The sequence below is a fragment of the Acartia tonsa genome, chromosome 4 (genome assembly GCF_053477335.1).
Source record: "Acartia tonsa isolate MP-2025a chromosome 4, ASM5347733v1, whole genome shotgun sequence".
Lineage (NCBI taxonomy): Eukaryota > Metazoa > Arthropoda > Copepoda > Calanoida > Acartiidae > Acartia > Acartia tonsa.
Genome location: NC_137263.1, coordinates 47254892 through 47275141, shown reverse-complemented (window position 1 = coordinate 47275141; position 20250 = coordinate 47254892). Strand labels below are relative to the sequence as shown.

The window sequence follows — 20250 nt, the reverse complement described above, 5'->3', positions numbered from 1 at the left end:
ACAACAGCTGTTATTTTATATACTTGTGTAGAGCAGCTTATGTGATAATAATGTCTATGTCAACCTATTTGCCTGGTACAGCCTCCTTGTTAGAAGAGCTTGATAAAAAGTTGATGGTTCTACTTAGAGATGGCAGGTGAAATTTAAAATCAAAAAGCACCAGTAGTGCTCAGAGTTTGATTGATTAGGCTGGATTAAAACCGGTTCTATGTCTTAACTGTAAATTGTACAATGTTCTCCGATTTTTATCATTGAATTCTAATTGATTTCATTTTTAAATCATACCTATGAATTAAAGAATAATATATACCTAATTCAGATTTGAATTTTAGGACATTGATAGGAACTCTGAGATCTGTAGATCAATTTGCCAATCTTGTTTTGCAACATTGCATAGAAAGGTAAACAAATATTTAATATACCTATTATTATTAGAGTTACTGTGAAAATTAACAGAAATGATTTTTTACTATTAGCAATGCATTTTGTAAAATAACACAGGTTAAATAGGTTCTGTATTTTTAACATACAGAACAAAATTGCAAAATAATAACAATATACTTAAAGAGGATTGTTTTGATTGCATAGGAGAATTACGTCCTATAGTTCCAAATCTGTTAGAAATTTAACGGCCAACTATTGTGAGTTGACCTAGGCTTACTAAGAGAAAGAGAGAAAAAGTTCGCACGGTAACAGTTTTTGGATTGTCAAATTTAGTTTAACACACATTCACTGAACTACTGTCACTTTAAAATCGCCGTCGTTAGGTTATCCCACATGATTTTCTTTGTAGAGTTAGTTTAATAAAATCGGACAACCCTAGCGTTAGAGACATACAGACTTAAACACTTATAGAGTAACTTGGCACTAAAAAAGAATCATTATATGTCTAATTAAATTACTATGCTAATCATTATATTATTTCTTCATAGAATACATGTTGGAGATGTGTATGGGGATATACCTAGAGGAGTGTTTGTTGTCAGGGGAGAGAATGTCGTCCTTCTGGGGGAAATTGAAGAAAAAGAAGAGGTATAAAAATACAAACACACATTCTTATTTTTATGCCTATTTGAAAAAAGGCATATAGTTTTTACTTCTTCCACCAATTAAAAATAAATCTCAATGCTTTCTCCGTCATTTGTAAGGGCCTAATTAATCTAGGCATCAGTTTTCATGAAATGAAAACTACTTATGTTATTAAAAATCAAATACAAATGGTTTTAATATAAAGGAGGGGTGATTATTGCAGTGATTCAATTATCAAGAGGATTTTGAAACTGTCTCGAAAGTTCAAAATTTATATCAATTTAGGTTGGTATCAATATTTACCCGAAAGAAATTAATATCTTGTGTTTTTAGGTAAAAAATAAACTAAAGAAAGTAAATGTTGAAGAAATTCTGGAGAAGCAGGCGGTTCAACAGGCGGAAAAGGAAGAGGCTGAAAAACTAAGGTAAACAAAAATGTTACTCGTTGAAATGACAAAAGGCTGTTGGTGATATAATTTTTTAAATTTGATTTAAAGTATTATCCAGTAGCCCGCGACTGTACCGTAATACGTGGCACATCCGCAGGTTCGAATCCCGACCCAAACTGTGTCGTAACTAAGGACGTTATAAGCTGTACCTACTGCTGATATGTCGGATGAACGATATTAATGGTTAGAGGAGGGGGGGAATTGTTTAGCCCAAAACATGCAATTCTAAACATGCTCATCAAAATGTCGTGTAATCAAACTAATGGTTGTTGGCAATATTTCGGATGTTACTGCCTTAAGACCTACTATAAAGGTCAGGCCCTAAGTTGTTATCAATCGTCTGCAAAAGTATTAATCAGATTAATAAAGTCATAATACTATTATTATTTTCAGAGCTAAGGCCTTCCGGGAGCGAGGTTTGACCTACACAACAGAAACTAATTATGAAGACACGTATTGAGAGCTGAAAAAATTTGCTAATTTTTGCAGCTTACTTTTTTAGATAATGTTACCAAACTTTTTTTTACACACATAGTCATTTTTATGCCATGGATTGGAAATTATTTATTCATTGAAATGCAATCGAAATTCATCATTTCATGTGAAATGAAATTTTTTATAAATATTAAATCAATAACAAAATGGATAATTTATATCTTAGATGTTATACTACATTACTAAAATTGTGATAATTTTTATTGTTGATGTGAGTCTCGATTATTGTGTAGTCTCAATTTCTCTATATTTCTTCCTTCCTCCATTTTAAATAATTTTACTCCCAGTGATTTATTATTTTACTACAATTTTCCAAAGTTTATATTTACAATTTATTTTTGAAAATGAGTATTTTTTATACCTCTCTCTCTGCAAATACTGCATATTATGTTGCATAAATATGCAAGTATATGGCTGTGCGCACTTTTATTATTTGCAAAACAATTAATTATTAATTATTATTGTTATTAATAAATATTTAAGATATCCTAAATTTTCAGATACTTTATTTTTTGACAATCAACCACCTTGTGTAAAAGATGACGTCATCCTTTCTGGAGAGTTTGCCGTGTACAGCCTGTCATGATGTTGACCTTGGAGCCAACAGAAACAAGATTGCATCCATCACATCTGGCTTTCTTTTCTTTTCAGGTATTTTCATTTGGAATCTTGTTACCGTGCAAGTTATGAATAAGCGCCGCTATACTCATTGGTCATTTTGACAGAGATTAAAGTGGAACAAAATATTTGTATACGATATAATCGAAAACTTCTCTGATATCAGCAATAAATATGATAATTGCGTTACTAAAATAATATCTACAAGGAATGTTTTGATGACTATAATATATCGATGTAAACACTATCCTATTATATAAAGTACTAAGCCGTTTTTTGTCTGTAGTGTAGGATCTCGCTAACCACTGAACCGATATGATTCTCCTTTAGAGGGAAGTTTTGTATAGGCCCTGAGATGCTTTTAGGCTATTTTTTTTATTTTTATAACTAAGTCTTTGTATGGTTTAAGCTATTTTTCTGCCCTTACATATGATTTCGAATTTAGAGCTCCTAGATTCTAGGGGAGCAGCCGCTAGTTGAATTCAAATAACGGTAGAATGAAACTGTTTAACACATTTGTTTGTAGTCTATACATGTGATTAAGAGCTGCAACACAAATACTCCCATACCAACAATATACTCCAGCTATTTTTTTTCTTGATTTAAATGTGCTTTGATAAGAGGTGACTATATTGCTTACATGTCTAAAGTCTCCCTAATCCGCATTACATACCTATTAACACATTTTATTTTGGACAACTGTAAGCAATTTCCTTTACTTTGTAACTAACAAGCGGTTGCCCCATACAAATCAAGAGGTTCTGTATTCAAAGGGTAGGGAGAGACAGAAAAAAGCCTAAAACCATCCGTAACTTATATGAAGCTTCCCTTGAATGGAGATCTCAATCAGTTCAGTAGTTATCGTAATCGTAAATTCCATACTTTATTCTGAATTTATTTTTAGGTTGGTGGTTTGCTATTGATGCGTGCACCTCTGATTACATGAACACCAGGGACAAGTTTCAGATCTGCGGCGTGTTCAGCGCTCTCTCCATGATGATGGTCAACTCTGTCAGCAATGATCAGATCCGTGGGGAGGCGAGCACGGGTGGGCTCTGTGACGGCGGTGTCGCTGCAAAGTTTTGGTTCTTTTTTGGCTGTCTCATGGGATTTGGGTAAGTCACATGACTTTCTATTAAAAAAGTATATACTTCCAATTTTTTTTTCATATCCGTAAAAAAGTAACGGTTTCTTTCTGTATTGTATTATGATTATTCACATTTACTGGGGGAAAAAATGCAGAAGGCCAAACAGGTTTTCTTTAGATTCAAAAGTTAAGTTTACACTTACCAAGACAAAATCAGTTGATCAAATGGTAATATTTCATTATATTTTCATATTTTCAAAAAATATCGTATTGATTTTACCTTTTGACCTTACTAACTAGAACATTCCTTTCCAGAGCCCTGTTGGGATCAGCCTGGATCCTGTTCCATGAGTATGTATTTGTATCCGAGGAAGCCCAGTTCCAGCCCACCTCTACCTACCCAGGAGTAGCATACTTCATGCAGAATCTCTGCATATTTGCTTCCTCTGTCATATACAAGTTTGGCAGAACAGAGGACCTCTGGGGATATTAAAATCTCATCTTAGGATAAATATAAATTTTTGTGTCTTTTTTTGACTGATTTTCATTGGGCTAAACAGTATAATATTAACCCACCTAAAAATTCTTTATTTTACACATAGGCCCTATTATTTGGGTTTTTCTTATTTGCAACATTTTTATAGTTTAATATATAGAAACTTTTTTTGACAGAAGCCCATTAAGTATGTTTGTGATATTTTTAAATATATTAAACAGTGTAATTCTATATAATTAATAAGAAAATAAAAAATTAATTTTGATTGTTTTCTTTTCTACAGTAAGCAAAGTATTTTAGATAAAAATACTATAACATAAAATAAAAAAATTCTCAGTTTTGCACATTATTAAAGAAAAAAAATAGGTTTGATTATTAACCATTTTTTTAGATTTATAATTAGTAAAATAAATGTAGGCTTACAATCGAAGTTATCGAAATTATTATAATAATATTATTTATATAATAAACATAAGTCCTGTAACTATTTGTAAATGCTACATATTAAAATTAACTTATTTACATTGTACCTTGTAGTTAAAGTGAAATAAAATTTTATAATTGAAGATGTTAATTATTTTATATGTATTTTTTAGAAGTACTTTATTTTAAGTTTCTTTCAGATAACCTGTATAAAATGTTAAAATGGACAATCTTTATAAAATGAGTATAATTTTTTGAAGGTGAAAGAAAATAGGTAAGGAAGCAAAGACTCTAAAATCAATCACACAAAAAAGTTTCGTTGTCAAAAATATTTAAAAATCAACGTGTTGGAATTGGGCGTACGGATATTCTGGTAACGATAAAAGAGTTGCTACGCTTTCTAAATCTACTACAGGAATTAATGCCAAGTTTGAAATCGATGGGACAATTCTAACGTGCTTAAATTCGCTTGTTGGTTTTACCTTATTAGAAGCGAAGCTACTCTATAATTCAAAATGTCCGTCTGTCTGAGACAAAGTGGGGGAAACGTGTTTTTCTCGGCTACTATTAAGGATAGACAGCTGAAATTTTCAGTAAAGATTCCTATGACATATGCGCATCTAATCTATATATTCGTTAGTCCACCTGTTTGTTATTTGGGGTGCTAGATCGATTCCTAGATTTTTTGTTTTCTTGATTTTCTCAACTCCTTTTAAGACAGACGACTGAAATTTTCAGGGATTAAGTAAATTTGCATCCTACATATTTTTACTAAGTTTCATTAAGATTTGTATATTAATTGAGATGCTAGATCGATTCCTAGTTTTTCAAGTTTTCATCATTATCTCAACTCCTGTTCAAGATAAACAGCTGGATTTTTTAGGGATTAATTAAGTCAACATTCTACACATTTCTATAGAGTTTTTTTAAGATATGATAATTAGTTGGGATGCTAGATCGATTCCTAGTTTTTCAAGTTTTCATGCTTTTTTCGACCAATATGTTCAAGATAAACAGCTGGAATTTTTAGGGATTAATTAAGTCAACATTATACACATTTTCACCAAGTTTAATAAAGACTTGCTATTGGTTAGGGTGCTAGATCGATTCCTAGATTTTACGTTTTTCTTCTTAGCTTAATGCTTCAAAAGCATTAAAAGGTTTCGTGATTTATTTCATTTAACATACTCAAAAGATTATTTTTTTTCTGATGTCTATCAATAAATTTCGAGCTTCGCTACTTATGGATGTTGTCATCCTTGTTTCTGTATCAATGATTTAGGTAATGGATGTAGAGATCTTGGAGTTTAATGTGCCAGGGGGCACCAACACCCTCCTTGTCCTCAAGGACGTGGAGACACAACTGCACAAGGACGAGTTGTACACCATTCTATATGAGAAATTTAGTCAGTTTGGTCTTCTGTTCCAGGTAATGAAAATTAATTTGTACTACTGGCTATGCCGTTAGCGTCTAGGGCCCAGGGGCTTTGTTAAATAGCTTAAAACCATTCATTCAAAGACTTAAATCTGACTACAAAATAGACCAAAACCATCTCCTTTGTGAAGATCACCTAAAATAGTGAACCCAATCAATAGTTAATTAGATCTTAAGCTTCAGACAAAACACCCCTACTACTTTATATAATAGGATTCAAAGAACATTCACATGTAAACAACAAGTTTTTACCTTTAAATAATGATAAAATCTAAATATTTAAATGTAATAACTCCTTTTCAAATGTTTATAATTACGATATTGGTTTATTTCCCTTTTTGGTGTTGGGAGAAAGTAAAAAACGATCTAGTTAAGTTAAAATTATTGAAATAAACCATTTGGCAATGTTAATTTTCCTGTGTGCTGGGAAACTTTCTACTGCAATAAGTAGAGCTTATAGTTTTTGTAGCGAAGCGACTCTATAATTCACTATGCCTGTCCTTCCGTCCCTCAGTATCTGATAGATAAGAGGGAAAAATTTCGCGCATTTTTGTGTATTGAAGACACAAAATATAGAGCCTATATCATAAAAGCAAGTCCCATTAAAAAAAAAATATAAAAAATATAATATAATGATTAAGAAAACGAAACCACCCTGTAAATGTACTAGTAGAGAAATATGAATTAAACATTCAAGAAAAAGTTGCCCCATGAGAATAATGTTTAATAAGATGCATATGTAATAATGTAAAGTTGTGCAAATGTTGTAAGATATGATTATGCACCAACACATGAACCTTTATATTTACATGCGTTAATCAACATTTTCTATTTTTATACGTTAATTTTTTAAAACATACCTACACAGTTTCAATCAACCATTTACAACAAGCCGGTTGATCTCTTGTTTAATGTATCTTGATACTTTTAAAGAAATACTATTGGCTGTGCCCTTAACATCTACGTGCTCTGTATTTGAAGGGCTAGAAAAAGACAAATAATAGCCTAAATCCAACCAAAGACTAAAATCTGAAAATAGAATAAAACCATCCCGGGAAGATTCCTTTAAATAGAGAACTTATTCGGTACAGTAGTAGTAGAAATCTTAATCTACAAACAAGAAAAAAAAAACAAATTAAAAAAAACAGATTTTTGCTTTTCTTTTTTTCTTAGATGACGCAAGAAGTGTATTTTTACGGTAAAGATTTTTTTGGGTGTATAATAGATGTTCTATCACATTTAGTTTGAGTTAAGGTCACTGCATAGATGCATACAAAGCTGTGCAATCAAATCCGTAAAAATATTTTACCTGTAATTTTTTGATTCCACAAAGTTTTACATGAGCATGATAACATAATAGCATAAAAATTAACTTTTGGTCATCCCTAGCGTGGTAGGGGGCTGTCAACACCTTCTTTAGGGTCTGTCTTTGATTATTTTCAGACCTAATGGTTTCACACACCCCCTGGTGGAATGATGTGCACGCCACTGTTTATATGTTAAAAATTTCAAAAGCTGACATTTTTAGTTTTGAAATGAATAAGATTAGTTCTATTCTTGAACCACGCACTGCCTTGTCTACTTCCTCCCTTTCCCATTTCAACTCACACCCATGTGAAATCTCTAAAAGCACCTGTTCTTTTTAAATGTCTAGAACAAGTGTTTTAGCGAAAGTGATGGGTGACCCCCTCCTACTGCACCAATAATACTGAAATCCCTCCAACATTTTCAATCAAACTCACTGACCCTTGTGTTGTGCTGGATCTGGGCTCATTTTACTTTCCTTGATGGCAGGGATCTGAAGGGATAAGACAATGGACGATAAATTGAGGTGCATCCCCAATAATGATACACACAATTACCCCTTATGTAGGTTACAATAGGGGTTAAAAGGTTGTTAAGCCAACGAATAAGAAAACGTCATTCTAAAACTTTAGGGAATGGTGTATTAAACAGCCAAATTCCCCCTTAACTCCCTGACTTTATGGTCAATAATCTGATTTTAAGTAGCTTAGGTAGCTACTCTATTATTCAATTTGTCGATCCGTCCGCCAGTCAGTCATTCTGTCATACAGTCAGTTCGTCAGGCAGTCAGTCCGTAACGCTATGAGGGAAATGTGATTTTCTCAGCTGCTAATTAAGAGAGGCAGCTGGATTTTTTGGTGAAGATTCCCTATACGAATGAGCATACAGTATATAGATGTTACTTTGTCCGTCGGTCTGTCAGCAATACCTAAAAGTTTAAATATTAAAAAATATAAATACATGATAAAGGTTTTGTGATTTTTTTCTGGAATTTATATATTTACATTCTTTATTTTAACAAATGTTCTTGTCATCCTTGTTCTAAATAAAACCAATTCTGAAACATAAAGAAAACCATGTATTATAGATATTGTCCACAGAAACAGAAATAAAACTCTAGACGTCATCCTTAGATTTCTAATAAAGAAAAGAAAATATATTAAAATGAAGAGTAGGTTTTCTTTCTCTAATTTTGTTTTATCCCAAGTATTTAAGGTAGATTTATGTTCTGCCTTTGCCAGTGCATACACACACACACAAAGATATACACACGGAATATAATCCAGAAGTAAATAGCTCACAGACATGAAGTATAAAATGTACATATTTTAAGTCACACACAAAATCAATATTTTGACCCTATAAAAAATATTAAAAACGATTAGCAACTGACAAACATTTCTTATTTTACACTCCTTAATTTTTTTTATTGAAAAAAAGTTTACCTAGTTTAGTTATATATTTAAAAAAATATCAAATGATTACTCAAATTTATTTTTACGCAACAGAAAATAGTGGTTATGCCCCTAGAGGTCTCTATGGGTACTTGCAGCAGGATGGGGGGGATATGTCAAACCCTCCACTTTGATTTTTAGTTTTAAAATAAAAAAGTAAAAGAATTTTTGAGGGAGGGGCAATTTCCTTGGAAACTCAAAATAGTTAAAAAAGCCTTCCCTGGACCTAAAAGAAGCTTAACTGTAAAGGGGAACCAAATTGGTCTAGCAGTTAGCGAGATTTTAAGCTACACACAGATAGACAGAAAGACATCCTTTTACTTCTATAAATGGATTATCCAAAAAAATCTCACATAGATTCAAATATATAATTTTTAGGTTAGTCTACACCAGCTTGACTCTGTAGCTGGGAGTGGAATCACCAATTATATTATCTATATCAGATATTATTCTGGTAGATCTTGTAGTCAGGAAATTATTCTTAAAATATTCAATTTCATGAACTAATAAATAAATGCAAAGAAAAAAGGTGAAAAAATGTTCGTATTGGTGCTTAAAATACTTTGTGTTAAATAGTCAATACTTTCAATTTTAAAAAAGTCATTTAATGGCATTTTTCTCAGTCCAAAGATAAAGCCTAGGTGTTAGGTTTACGCAAATGTGTCAAACCCCCCCCCCCCCCCCTTGTTGCTGTAAAATTATTGATTTTTACACGTCCTTTTACCTCGCAATATATCCCAAACCAGTTAACAATAGGTGGTTATATTCTTCCATTTTTTAACCCTTTCCTATAAATAGCATATTTTTTAGGACGTGGTTTACTAAGCCATCAGAGGGAATACAGATTTTAACTATTAAAACTTGTATATGAGTAAGTCATATTAACTAAATTTAAATTACCTGACTTTGAATAATTTAAGAATGGTGGCAGGCACGATCAGCTGTCCAGCGGCAGAAGCTGGGCCTGCACAAGATGTGTGGGGGATATGTACGGCTTGGACAGCCAAGAACTCGTGATGGAGTAGTTCCGCTACTAAGGATAATAATTATTTACTTTAAAATATAAATATCGTCTAGTAGTAGGGCAGCAATAACTATTTCAAAACAAAATATTAATCTTACAGTAAACACACAACATATCCCCCCCCCCCCCCAATCCAATGGATTCGTTTCTATCTAGATTTTTGTTCACTACTAGTTGCTTCGCGCGTAGCCTCTAGGGGATGGCGAAAGAAGCCAGGAAAATAGCCCATAGGGTGACCACTCCAAGTTATTTTGAAAAGTAAAAACAATTCAGACAAGGAATTTCCGGGATATTTAGCTTCAGACAAAAAAATATTTCTTCTTTATACAACAAAAGTTAGGATGATCAATTTTATTATACATATATGGAGAAACTCCCGCACCCCTCTTTAATAAATCCAAAAATAATGATTGTATGAAAGCAGGTTTAGATGCGAGGAGCTGGCAAATTATTATCTTGGATTCAAGTAAGTTTACTCTTATCATAAAAATAAATTTGATATTACTTGGATATTACACCAGGGTAAAATACAAATAAGATCTATTTCGGCAAGATTAGAATAATTTTCATTATATTGTTATTTAGATTTTACCAAAACATTTGACTAATTAATTGATATCGTTCCATCTTTATTTTTAAAACGTGTTAGAGACATTTTTTACTTCTTTCCATATTCCATATTGTAAATTGTATATTGATCATGAGAACTATCTTTTCCACTAATAACAACATATGTTTTTTTAAGTGGGTGGAGCAGCAAGCTATTATACCACAGACAGGAGGATTCAGATCCTCTCACTATCAAATATGTGACAGGTATACTTGATATTATAGAGTAGTAAGATATTATATCACAGACAGGAGGATTTAGATCCTCTCACTATCAAGTATGTGACAGGTATACTTGATATTATAGAGTAGTAAGATATTATATCACAGACAGGAGGATTCAGATCCTCTCACTATCAAATATGTGACAGGTATACTTGATATTATAGAGTAGTAAGATATTATACCACAGAGAGGAGGATTCAGATACTCTCACTATCAAATATGTGACAGGTATACTTGATATTATAGAGTAGTAAGTTATTATATCACAGACAGAAGGGTTCAGATCCTCTCACTATCAAATATGTGATAGGTATACCTGATTTTATAGAGTAGTAAGATATTATATCACATACAGGAGGATTTAGATCCTCTGACTATCAAATATGTGACAGGTATACTTGAGATTATAGAGTAGTATGATATTATATCACAGAGAGGAGGATTCAGATACTCTCACTATCAAATATGTGACAGGTATACTTGAAATTATAGAGTAGTAAGATATTATATCACAGAGAGGAGGATTCAGATCCTCTGACTATCAAATATGTGACAGGTATACTTGATATTATAGAGTAGTATGATATTATATCACAGAGAGGAGGATTTAGATCCTCTCACTATCACATATGTGACAGGTATACTTGATATTATAGAGTAGTAAGATATTATAAAACAGACAGGAGGATTCAGATCCTCTGACTATCAAATATGTGACAGGTATACTTGATATTATAGAGTAGTAAGATATTATATCACAGAGAGGAGGATTCAGATCCTCTGTCTATCAAATATGTGACAGGTATACCTGATATTATAGAGTAGTATGATATTATATCACAGAGAGGAGGATTTAAATCCTCTCACTATCAAATATGTGACAGGTATACTTGATATTATAGACTAGTAAGATATTATATCACAGACAGGAGGATTCAGATCCTCTCACTATCAAATTAAGACAGGTATATTCGGATGTCTGTCTGTCTAAAGCCTAGGCTTTTGGATATATTGAAAATATGTCACATTTTTTTTAATATCCTAAACAAAAATATAAATTAAAAATATAAAACGTACAAAAATGACTTATTGGAAAAAAATGTTGGCAACCTGTATTGTCAACTTTTATATGGACAGTGGGATATAGCTAATAGCTGAATGACTGCAAATCTTTATATTTGAGTTTGTGTGTGTGCATTCCAATTCATTTGTGTGTGTCTGTGTGTTAGTGTATCCATATTTATGTGTGTGAGTTTGTGTGTGTGTGACTGTGGGTGTGTGTGTGTGCTAGTATTTGCTTTAGAAAGGATATCGATGTTCCACTTCCAAGTTTGCAAAGTTTCCTGAGTTTTGCAAGTGATGGCTTTGCACATTTCTGCCAGCCGCAATTTCTCAACTTGTAATTTTAAAGTGCTTAACTTTTTCCTCCTTCTGCAGTTTTAGCGTGCTCAATTCTGGTGTAAAGAAGATGCTTAAATTTAGTTGAAAGCCTAGCTGTTCTAATAATGCTTTGTACGTCATCAGGCAATTATTAGGTCTATGAGTATGCATTCTCTTTTTGGCAGGGATGGTTATCCGAGCCTTTTTTACATAGACAGAAGATGAAAATCTAGATGAAAAATTTACTACTATTCCGTAAAAAAATACGTATGTCGGGTATTTGCATATTTAACTCGGAACGGATTGCCATCCCTAAATTTTTGGCATAAAAGAACTGTTTAATAGTTATGAAACTTGGCGTAATGGTTTTTATGGTGATTTGCCACAGTTAATGAGGGAAAGCTACTTTATTATTTAACTCTTAAGGGGCACAATTGTCAATTTCCTCATTTTTTTTAAAGAGAAGTGCTAGTTATTTTTTTATTATAATATTTGGATCATTGGATACTTTCAGTTTAAATATTTTACAATGATTAACCTTATTAGTTTCCATCTTTTATGAAACGATTGTTTTCTAAAATATCCTAATTGTGGTCAAAAAGCCGTTACGTTTAACATTGATCTGTTTATTTTTTACTTTCGCTACAATGGATATTGTAATACTTTTGAAGACTGCAAGAGTTGCTTTCTTTTTAAATAGAATAGTTAAAAATAACAAAATTATAATATTAAGATAAATAAAGTGATTCCTTATTAACATTTGCCCCTATAGGCCTCTAAAAATAAAAAAAATGAGCTATCTATAGAAATTCAATTATTCATCTATCGCGGCGATTTAAAATATTATCGCATAGAAACTTGCCCTGACTGTAAAACTGTACTTACTCTGCTATTCTTGATTTTTGTGCTGCGCTTGGACAAAATTATCTGTGTTAACATTTATGTTGTACTATTTTTGTGGAAAAAAGAGAATATTTTTAATTTTATTCCCATTTTCCTTACTTGGTATATGTATAAGAACCTGGATATTTCACGGATTATTGATCCTATATTTTATGGGGTTTAATAATGATACTTTAAGAGAAATTGGTGAATTTTCAGCGATAAAAATTAGAAATAAATTCTTAATAAATTATTGATATTCTTACCTTTCAAAAAGAAAGGCAATAAATATACATATAAAAACATAAACTCCTAGCATACCAAAACAGTGCTTTTCTGAAAAATCTAGTAAATTAGTACAACAATTTCAGGCATATAAAAAAAACTCAGACACACGTACATCCTACTGCTTTATAAGTATTAGTATTATTTTGTGTCACCTCTCTAGTAGAGCAGAAAGTTATGAAGATAACTTTTGGATTAGATTAATGTAAATTGAAAGGGATTAAAAGTGTATAAATCTGTATTGATAAAACTGGAAAAATTTATGGCTGCTATAGATACCCTAAATTGGGAAGATTAAACATTCTTTTTAAAAAGCGTAGCTAATACTTAATTAGGGTACCGGTCGGTCAGTCTTTCCGTCCGTGACGGTTAGCTCTTTTCGTTAATTTAGACATGTTTGAATTGTCCTATCGATTTCAAACTTTGCATGATGTTTCCTGTAACAGTTTGGTACGGTTGAGATAGAGTAGCAACTCTATGATGTTTACCAGAAAGTCCGTACGTTCGTTTAAAACATGTGCTTTCTTACAACAATTTTATGTGATTTACCTATCCTATTCATTTTTGGAATACTGATTCCTATTACAACAAGGTACAAATGCATTTTTAAATTTAAGTCCAAAAAATGTAAGTTTGTCTAAAACAGTATCCTGTATTTACGTAGTTTTGGAACAAATTTACTTACAATTTTGTTTACACGCATACATTTATGCTCTGCTTAATTAGTTCTGACACTCTACAATTGTTATTGTTCGTTTGTCCTACGGTTTCAGAGCTTTACTTTTATGGATGTTACCAGCCTTGTTATCTTGAGAAATATTTAAATCTTCTATGAATTTATTCTGATTAAAAAAGGTTGGCGTATTTCTGCCCTAACCGCTTTATTCTTCTTTTTGGGAAGGTTTCCTATTTATCCAGGTTAATCAATTTTGTCTTGTTTGGGTAGGTTAAGTAAGATTACCAGCCACCCCCCCCCCCACACACACACAAACTTTAATTTGAGGTGAATTTATCCTTGAACCTAAGTTCGTTCATTCCAGTTATTCATACTTTATTGAAAGCGAAAATATTCTATATTTAAGGTTTTTTTCAACGCCGTATTGTCCGCCTGTAACGAATATTTTTGATCACCAATTTAGGGATGTGAGAATCATCGAGTTAAAATCAATATCAAACTTAAAGACGTTATATTGTTATAAACATGAACATTTCGAAAACGAATAATTTTAGACTATATTTTTCAGTTGTTCTGTTAGAGTTTAGAAAACAAGAATTGAGTTGTGAAGGAGCGGGCCTCATCCAGGAGACTATTGATCTAGGTAAATAGTAGCGCAGCTGTTCCATAACTAGTATATGTCATTGTCCGTGGTGGCAAATTAACTTCGCTTGTATAACATACTGGATTAATCATATTTTTCTTTATTAATTAATAGTTAGGTTGAAGGAGATCTAAACAATAGCCTAAAACCACCCTGACACACATATTTAACTTCCCTGAACATCACAAACAATTCAGATAAGTTTTACTAAGATCTTAAGATTCAGGCAAAAAAATTACTACTATATTATTATAGAAATAATAGAATTCTGATAATTATCAAATAAATCTTTTGGCGTTATCCTCTTAGAATTATTTTTTGTATTTTGAAAATTTTAGTCCCCCCCCCCCCCCCCCCCCCCAACAACAACAACGACGAACAACTATTTTAGGTTAAGTTAGGTTTAAGGCTAAGGAGCCGAGTGCTGCGGCTAGGCAGGCTAGGGGGCCGAGCGCTGCGGCTAGGCAGGCTAGGGAGCCGAGCGCTGCGGCCAGAGTTCATAGTTCGCTGTCGGGGGGGAGGGGGTACTCAAATTTTCAAAATTGAAAAAAAAATTTCTAAGAGGATAATACCAATCTTTTAATACCTACTCACTTTTATAATTTTAAAACATTTACATTTCATAAAAGGCGAATATACTAATAGAAAAATTAAATTGTAAATTGAAATCTAAATGTGTCCATTACTGACTCAAGTTAATTCTTCATTGTAGACAAACATTACTTTGATATTTATCTTTAAACTAGAATGAATTGTTCTTAATTCTCTTTGGCCACAAACCTAGCTTTTATCTTTACATAACCCAGGGCAAATGGAATATATCCCGGTACATATATTTAACTTCACATTGCAGTAGACTGGCACAAAATTTAAAAATAAGATTTGTATTTTAAAGTAAATTAAGAATGCAATTTTTTGATTATTAATTAAATTAATTTTTGTGACAGGCTACTGTGTTGCATATTAGTCTATTTAGACTTAGTATTTGACCCAGGCTACTGTGTATATTAGTAGTAGTACATACATACAGCATGACCCTCGAAAAAGTATTTTTAAGCATCTACAGCCCTAATTTCTCAATGAATTATTAAAAAATGCATATGTCCTTGTTCTCTATAGTATTCCACGTAAGTAGATATAAAAATATTTTTTTTACCTCCATTAACACCGGAGATTTTTAGTGCTAAAGTTTTGAAAAAGTGACTGAGGAAAAAGTAACTTTTAACATGAAACGACTTTTTTAGCAAAATTAAGCTAGAAATCCTTTTATTTTTGTTACTAGCAGAAACTTTATACAAAAATGAAATAAAAAATTTAGTTTTTGAGTAAAAAGCATTTTTTTCCACATACTTTTTGAGTCTTTTTAGTTTAATGATATTTTGAAAAACTTACTTATTAGGCAAAATTGTTTAAGATTAAAAAACCAAATAAATCTCTATGAATATAGCAGGAAAATTGTTTTTGTTTCACAATCCTAACTTTAATAACAAAAAAGTTATAAAGAAAATAAAAATAAACATAATGATTTTTTAGTCTAAAAAGCTTAATTTACCCCTATTAAATAATTGAGATGTCAGAAAAGTAGGCAGAGCAACTGTCATAATTAATCCTTTTCTATAAATAAGGGATAATAAATAACCTAAAATTTGCAAATAATCAATTCATTCAGTAGTATTTTTTGCCATTAAAAATTTATATTTTTTGGTGGAATAAAAAAGAAATATTTAGTTAACTTGTTTTTCTTTGTGTCTCATTATTCAGTTGCCAGAAAAACATAATATAACCATCCAAAAAATAAGAGAAACAAAAAAAAATTCTTTTTCTCAGTCACTTTTTCAAAACTTTAGCTCTAAAAATCTCCAGTGTTAATGGAGGTAAAAAAAATATTTTTATATCTACTTACGTGGAATACTATGGAAAACAAGGACATATGCATTTTTTAATAATTCATTGAGAAATAAGGGCTGCAGATGCTTAAAAATACTTTTTCGAGGGTCATGCTGTAGATATACTCTAGTAGACTAGATATTTCTGCCAGGCTACTGTGTATATTATTGCATAGATATACGTGAGACTAAATATTTGTGCCAGGCTACTTTGTATATCTATGTACAGATATACTTAAGACTAAATATTTATGCCAGGCTACTGTGTATATTAGTGTATAGATGTACTTGAGATTAAATATTTGTGCCAGGCTACTGTGTATATTAGTGTATATATATACTTGAGGCTAAATATTTGTGCCAGGATACTGTGTATATAAGTGTATAGATATAATTGAGGCTAATATTTGTGCCAGGCTACTGTATATATTATTGTATAGATATACTTGAGACTAAATATTTGTGCCAGGCTACTGTGAATATTAGTGTATAGATATACTTGAGACTAAATATTTGTGCCAGGCTACTGTGTATATTAGTGTATAGATATACTTGAGACTAAATATTTGTGCCAGGCTACTGTGTATATTAGTGTATAGATATACTTGAGACTAAATATTTGTGCCAGGCTACTGTGTATATTAGTGTATAGATATACTTGAGACTAAATATTTGTGCCAGGCTACTGTGTATATTAGTGTATAGATATACTTGAGGCTAAGTCTTTGTCTGGAATTCAGAGAATAATTGTTTTCATGTTAGCGGAAGGAACTCACATCCTCATTTTAAATTCATTACAAATTATTTCAAGCTTTAAATGAACTTTTTATTAAATAAATTCATAAAGAATAAGAATACAATAAAAACAATCAATTTTGATAGGATTATTATTATTTACAAATTGTTGTTGATCAGGGATGGAGAGGAAATTAAACTTTAAATTATGGGGGTTTATAAAGTTTTCTACTAATGATCTCTCATTCGGTGGCTAAAAATACTTGGTTGAATCAAACTAGTTTTTAAAAAGTTTTTCCATAAATAATTTCAATCTATAAGAGGTTTCATTTTGTTTATCATAACTAAGGGTGCACATTAATCTATCGTTCAGTGTCTTATCCCTTAAACTCCCTGTTATTGATGGAAATGTATTATAAAAATTGTACAATTATTTTTAAAAACTGTTCTGTAGACAATTCATAAATTGATGACAATGTGTTGAATAAAATTAGCATATTCTTGTACAACAGTTATCCACTCATATTATTACTTCACAATAGGAATAAGAAACAGAAATAGTATTGTATTTTGTCATCCTATTACATTAAGCTGTAAGGTTTTTCCGCCTAAAGCTTAAAATTTCAATAACCCGGCCCTGAACTGATTGAGATAGATTGTTTTTGGCCGTCCTAATTTATAGATTTGAGTCTGCGGATGGTTTTAAGCTATTTTTTGGCTCCTCTCTGCCCTAATAATAAATAAATGGTTGTATTTCCTGTACAAATTTCACAATAAAGTTTAAAATACATTACCACAGACAAAGAATCCATATAGGGCGATACCTCTTAAAACTGATTTGGGGATGCCATGTTATTTATATTCCCGAGGTGAAAATCTTTTGGGGTTACTTTTTTTTACTTTTTACTGGATAATTTAAAACCTCTAGGTATTTTCTTTCTGTTATCAAACAAGATTTAACATATTTATTTTTTAGAACAGGAACTACTTTACCAAAGAGTGAATGTTGCAAAGAGAAGCATTGGTGAAGCATTTTTAGCTGCTTGGGGAAAGGTAACTTATTTACTTTACAGTAAAAAAACAAGAATGACAACAACCATAAGTACTAAGTAGCGAAGCACATAAAATCATGGTTAAGAATACTGTCAAGGACATTTTTCGAGAAAAAATCTGACTGACGGTCAAAGAAAATTACATACTGGATGCTCAGAACAACGGAAAATTTAATTTTAATATCATCTAAATTTTGAAAATCTTAATAAAACACCAAAGATATGGAGGAAAATGTGAAAAATATAAAAATAGCCAAAAACCTGCTAAAAAGCGACCGCCATGAATGTTTTACAGTTAATTATGTTTAATAATGAATGATGGGAACCTCAACAAAAGGTTTCAGCCTTCTATCTTAAATAGTATCTTAAACACATTTCCCCCATAGCGTTACGGACTGACGGACGGTCGGATAGTGAATTAAAGAGTAGCTTCGCTTTTAAAAAAATAGAAGCAAAGAGAATAATTGAAAGTAGTACACAGTTTAATATTTGGACGACCTATTAAAAGTTTACAAAACCTATATTAGAGCATCGCCGTTGATTTGGGATAGAACTTTTGGAATTCTTTGATTTTATGTTTTACTTTTGATCAACAAGAATAATACCAATGATCTTGTCCTTGTTAAAAGCAAAGCTTTTCTATAATTATTATTAGGATCGGTCTTTTATTATTACCAGAAAGTCCATTTAAGACATGCTGATTTTTTTTGTATGATATAATCATAATCATTATCTTATTCATTTTATTTTTGGAATAATGATTATTAGAACAACAAGGAACAGTATTGTAAGCGAGGCAACTCTATGATCAAATCCTTAAAATTAAAAGTATGTCCTTTTACTTTATCCTATATTAACGCAATTTTGGCCACAAATTTATATTCAATTTCGTTTAGACTTCCTTCTGATTTAGATATTCGCTGTAATGAATGTTGTCATCCTTGTTAAGGTTATGTTTGTGGTATTGCATGGAAGTAAGGTGCATATAGAGATCAACACCGCTAAGAGGGACGCCTTCATGTACAATCCTCTCTGGGACCAACCACAAATTCAGGTCAATGTCTTATCTTTATATAAAAGTAGAAGGATGTCTGTTTATGTGTAATAAATAATAAAAACCATAATATTAATACCTACCAGTTTTGTTAGCCCGTGCCTTCAGTATCTCTGGCCCAACAAAACTGTTCTTGTATCTTGTAATTGTTCATTTTTATATCCGCGGAAAATTGTCTATAGTACGATGCGATAAATAACTAATATTATATGCAGGTGAAGGAGGCTGACTACATGGTTGATGGAGATGGCGAGGAGGAAATAGTTGACGAGGTGGGGGAGGCGGATACTTCACTATTTTCTGATGAGGATACTGATGGTCGTTGTAACATTCAAGAGACTGACGGTCGTTGTCTCATTCAAGAGCGTCCCATCGAGATTGAAATTGAAACTAATTAACTCAAAAGTTTTAAATCGTTTGACACTGAATTAATGGATATAAAGAGGCCCATTTTTAGGCATATTTACCATAAAGTTGTGTGTTAACGTTTAGTCAAATGCGCTTATTAAGTCAAACTGTTCTTAATTTTGATCATTTCATATAAATACACTTGTTAAAAATTAAGAGCAGCTTGAATAAACGTTAACACACAACTTTACGGAAAATACGCGAAGAAAATCACCTTCATTTTGTTTTACTTGTTTTACTCATATAATGTACAAATTTTGAGTAATGTTAATATTGCAGACCAGAGAAGGGGGTTGGGCGGACTGTAAATTATATTGCCCCCGAAATTTTGTAACTCGTTCTACCATGCGTTAGCACAAAGAACTTAGGCGGTCAGAAATGAATCTTTTTGGTTTTACATAGAAAATGTTAACACTTTTTTACGAAATTTGTTATTATACCTAAAGAAAGATTAATTTTGTTATACATAAAGGAGGGAGGAATTAATTTATAGTCCATTGTCATATCCCTTATTATATACCTACCTATATTTGTGATCTCATAACAATAAAAAAAAAAATATTTTTTTATAATTGATAACAGATTTATCATTCGAAGCTA

General features: G+C 31.6%; 3 protein-coding genes across 6 annotated transcripts; all 3 read left to right on the top strand.

Moving 5' to 3' along the window:
* Positions 1-3: 3 nt before the first annotated feature.
* LSm1 (U6 snRNA-associated Sm-like protein LSm1) lies at positions 4-2474 on the top strand. Its single transcript, XM_080158575.1, has 5 exons — positions 4-136; positions 333-401; positions 933-1032; positions 1363-1454; positions 1872-2474. Exons 1-5 carry the CDS (start codon positions 51-53, stop codon positions 1936-1938), a joined length of 414 nt encoding a protein of 137 aa, XP_080014701.1. The 5' UTR covers positions 4-50; the 3' UTR covers positions 1939-2474.
* Positions 2472-4798, top strand: LOC145317479 (transmembrane protein 50A). The gene is made up of 3 exons (XM_080158574.1): positions 2472-2624; positions 3496-3706; positions 3994-4798. Exons 1-3 carry the CDS (start codon positions 2513-2515, stop codon positions 4169-4171), a joined length of 501 nt encoding a protein of 166 aa, XP_080014700.1. The 5' UTR covers positions 2472-2512; the 3' UTR covers positions 4172-4798.
* On the top strand, positions 4786-20222 carry LOC145317476 (RAD52 motif-containing protein 1-like). Of its 4 annotated transcripts, none has more exons than XR_013879003.1 (11): positions 4786-4871; positions 5880-6026; positions 9170-9263; positions 9724-9830; positions 10241-10281; positions 10561-10631; positions 14441-14515; positions 18113-18189; positions 19138-19242; positions 19458-19699; positions 19857-20222. XR_013879003.1 is itself a non-coding variant. In XM_080158571.1 (10 exons), the coding sequence occupies exons 2-10, from the start codon at positions 5883-5885 to the stop codon at positions 19638-19640; spliced, it is 897 nt and encodes a 298-aa protein (XP_080014697.1). In that variant the 5' UTR covers positions 4786-4871; positions 5880-5882; the 3' UTR covers positions 19641-20216. The 4 variants fall into 4 exon arrangements, 1 of the variants encoding a protein (XP_080014697.1); XR_013879004.1 differs by having other exon boundaries at positions 19458-19718; positions 19857-20212; XR_013879005.1 differs by having other exon boundaries at positions 19458-19715; positions 19857-20206.
* The last annotated feature ends 28 nt before the right edge of the window (positions 20223-20250 follow it).

What these genes read in the sequence shown, in the direction of transcription:
- LOC145317476 (XM_080158571.1), top strand. Translation starts at nt 5,883, where the DNA reads ATGGATGTAGAGATCTTGGAGTTTAATGTGCCAGGGGGCACCAACACC. An exon ending in TGGTAGATCTTGTAGTCAGG is followed by an intron (nt 9,264 to 9,723) that starts AAATTATTCTTA and finishes AATGGTGGCAGG; the next exon opens with CACGATCAGCTGTCCAGCGG. An exon ending in CCAGGAGACTATTGATCTAG is followed by an intron (nt 14,516 to 18,112) that starts GTAAATAGTAGC and finishes TTTATTTTTTAG; the next exon opens with AACAGGAACTACTTTACCAA.
- LOC145317479 (XM_080158574.1), top strand. Translation starts at nt 2,513, where the DNA reads ATGACGTCATCCTTTCTGGAGAGTTTGCCGTGTACAGCCTGTCATGAT. An exon ending in TGGCTTTCTTTTCTTTTCAG is followed by an intron (nt 2,625 to 3,495) that starts GTATTTTCATTT and finishes ATTTATTTTTAG; the next exon opens with GTTGGTGGTTTGCTATTGAT. An exon ending in GGCTGTCTCATGGGATTTGG is followed by an intron (nt 3,707 to 3,993) that starts GTAAGTCACATG and finishes ATTCCTTTCCAG; the next exon opens with AGCCCTGTTGGGATCAGCCT.
- LSm1 (XM_080158575.1), top strand. Translation starts at nt 51, where the DNA reads ATGTCTATGTCAACCTATTTGCCTGGTACAGCCTCCTTGTTAGAAGAG. An exon ending in GTTCTACTTAGAGATGGCAG is followed by an intron (nt 137 to 332) that starts GTGAAATTTAAA and finishes TTTGAATTTTAG; the next exon opens with GACATTGATAGGAACTCTGA. An exon ending in TTGCAACATTGCATAGAAAG is followed by an intron (nt 402 to 932) that starts GTAAACAAATAT and finishes ATTTCTTCATAG; the next exon opens with AATACATGTTGGAGATGTGT.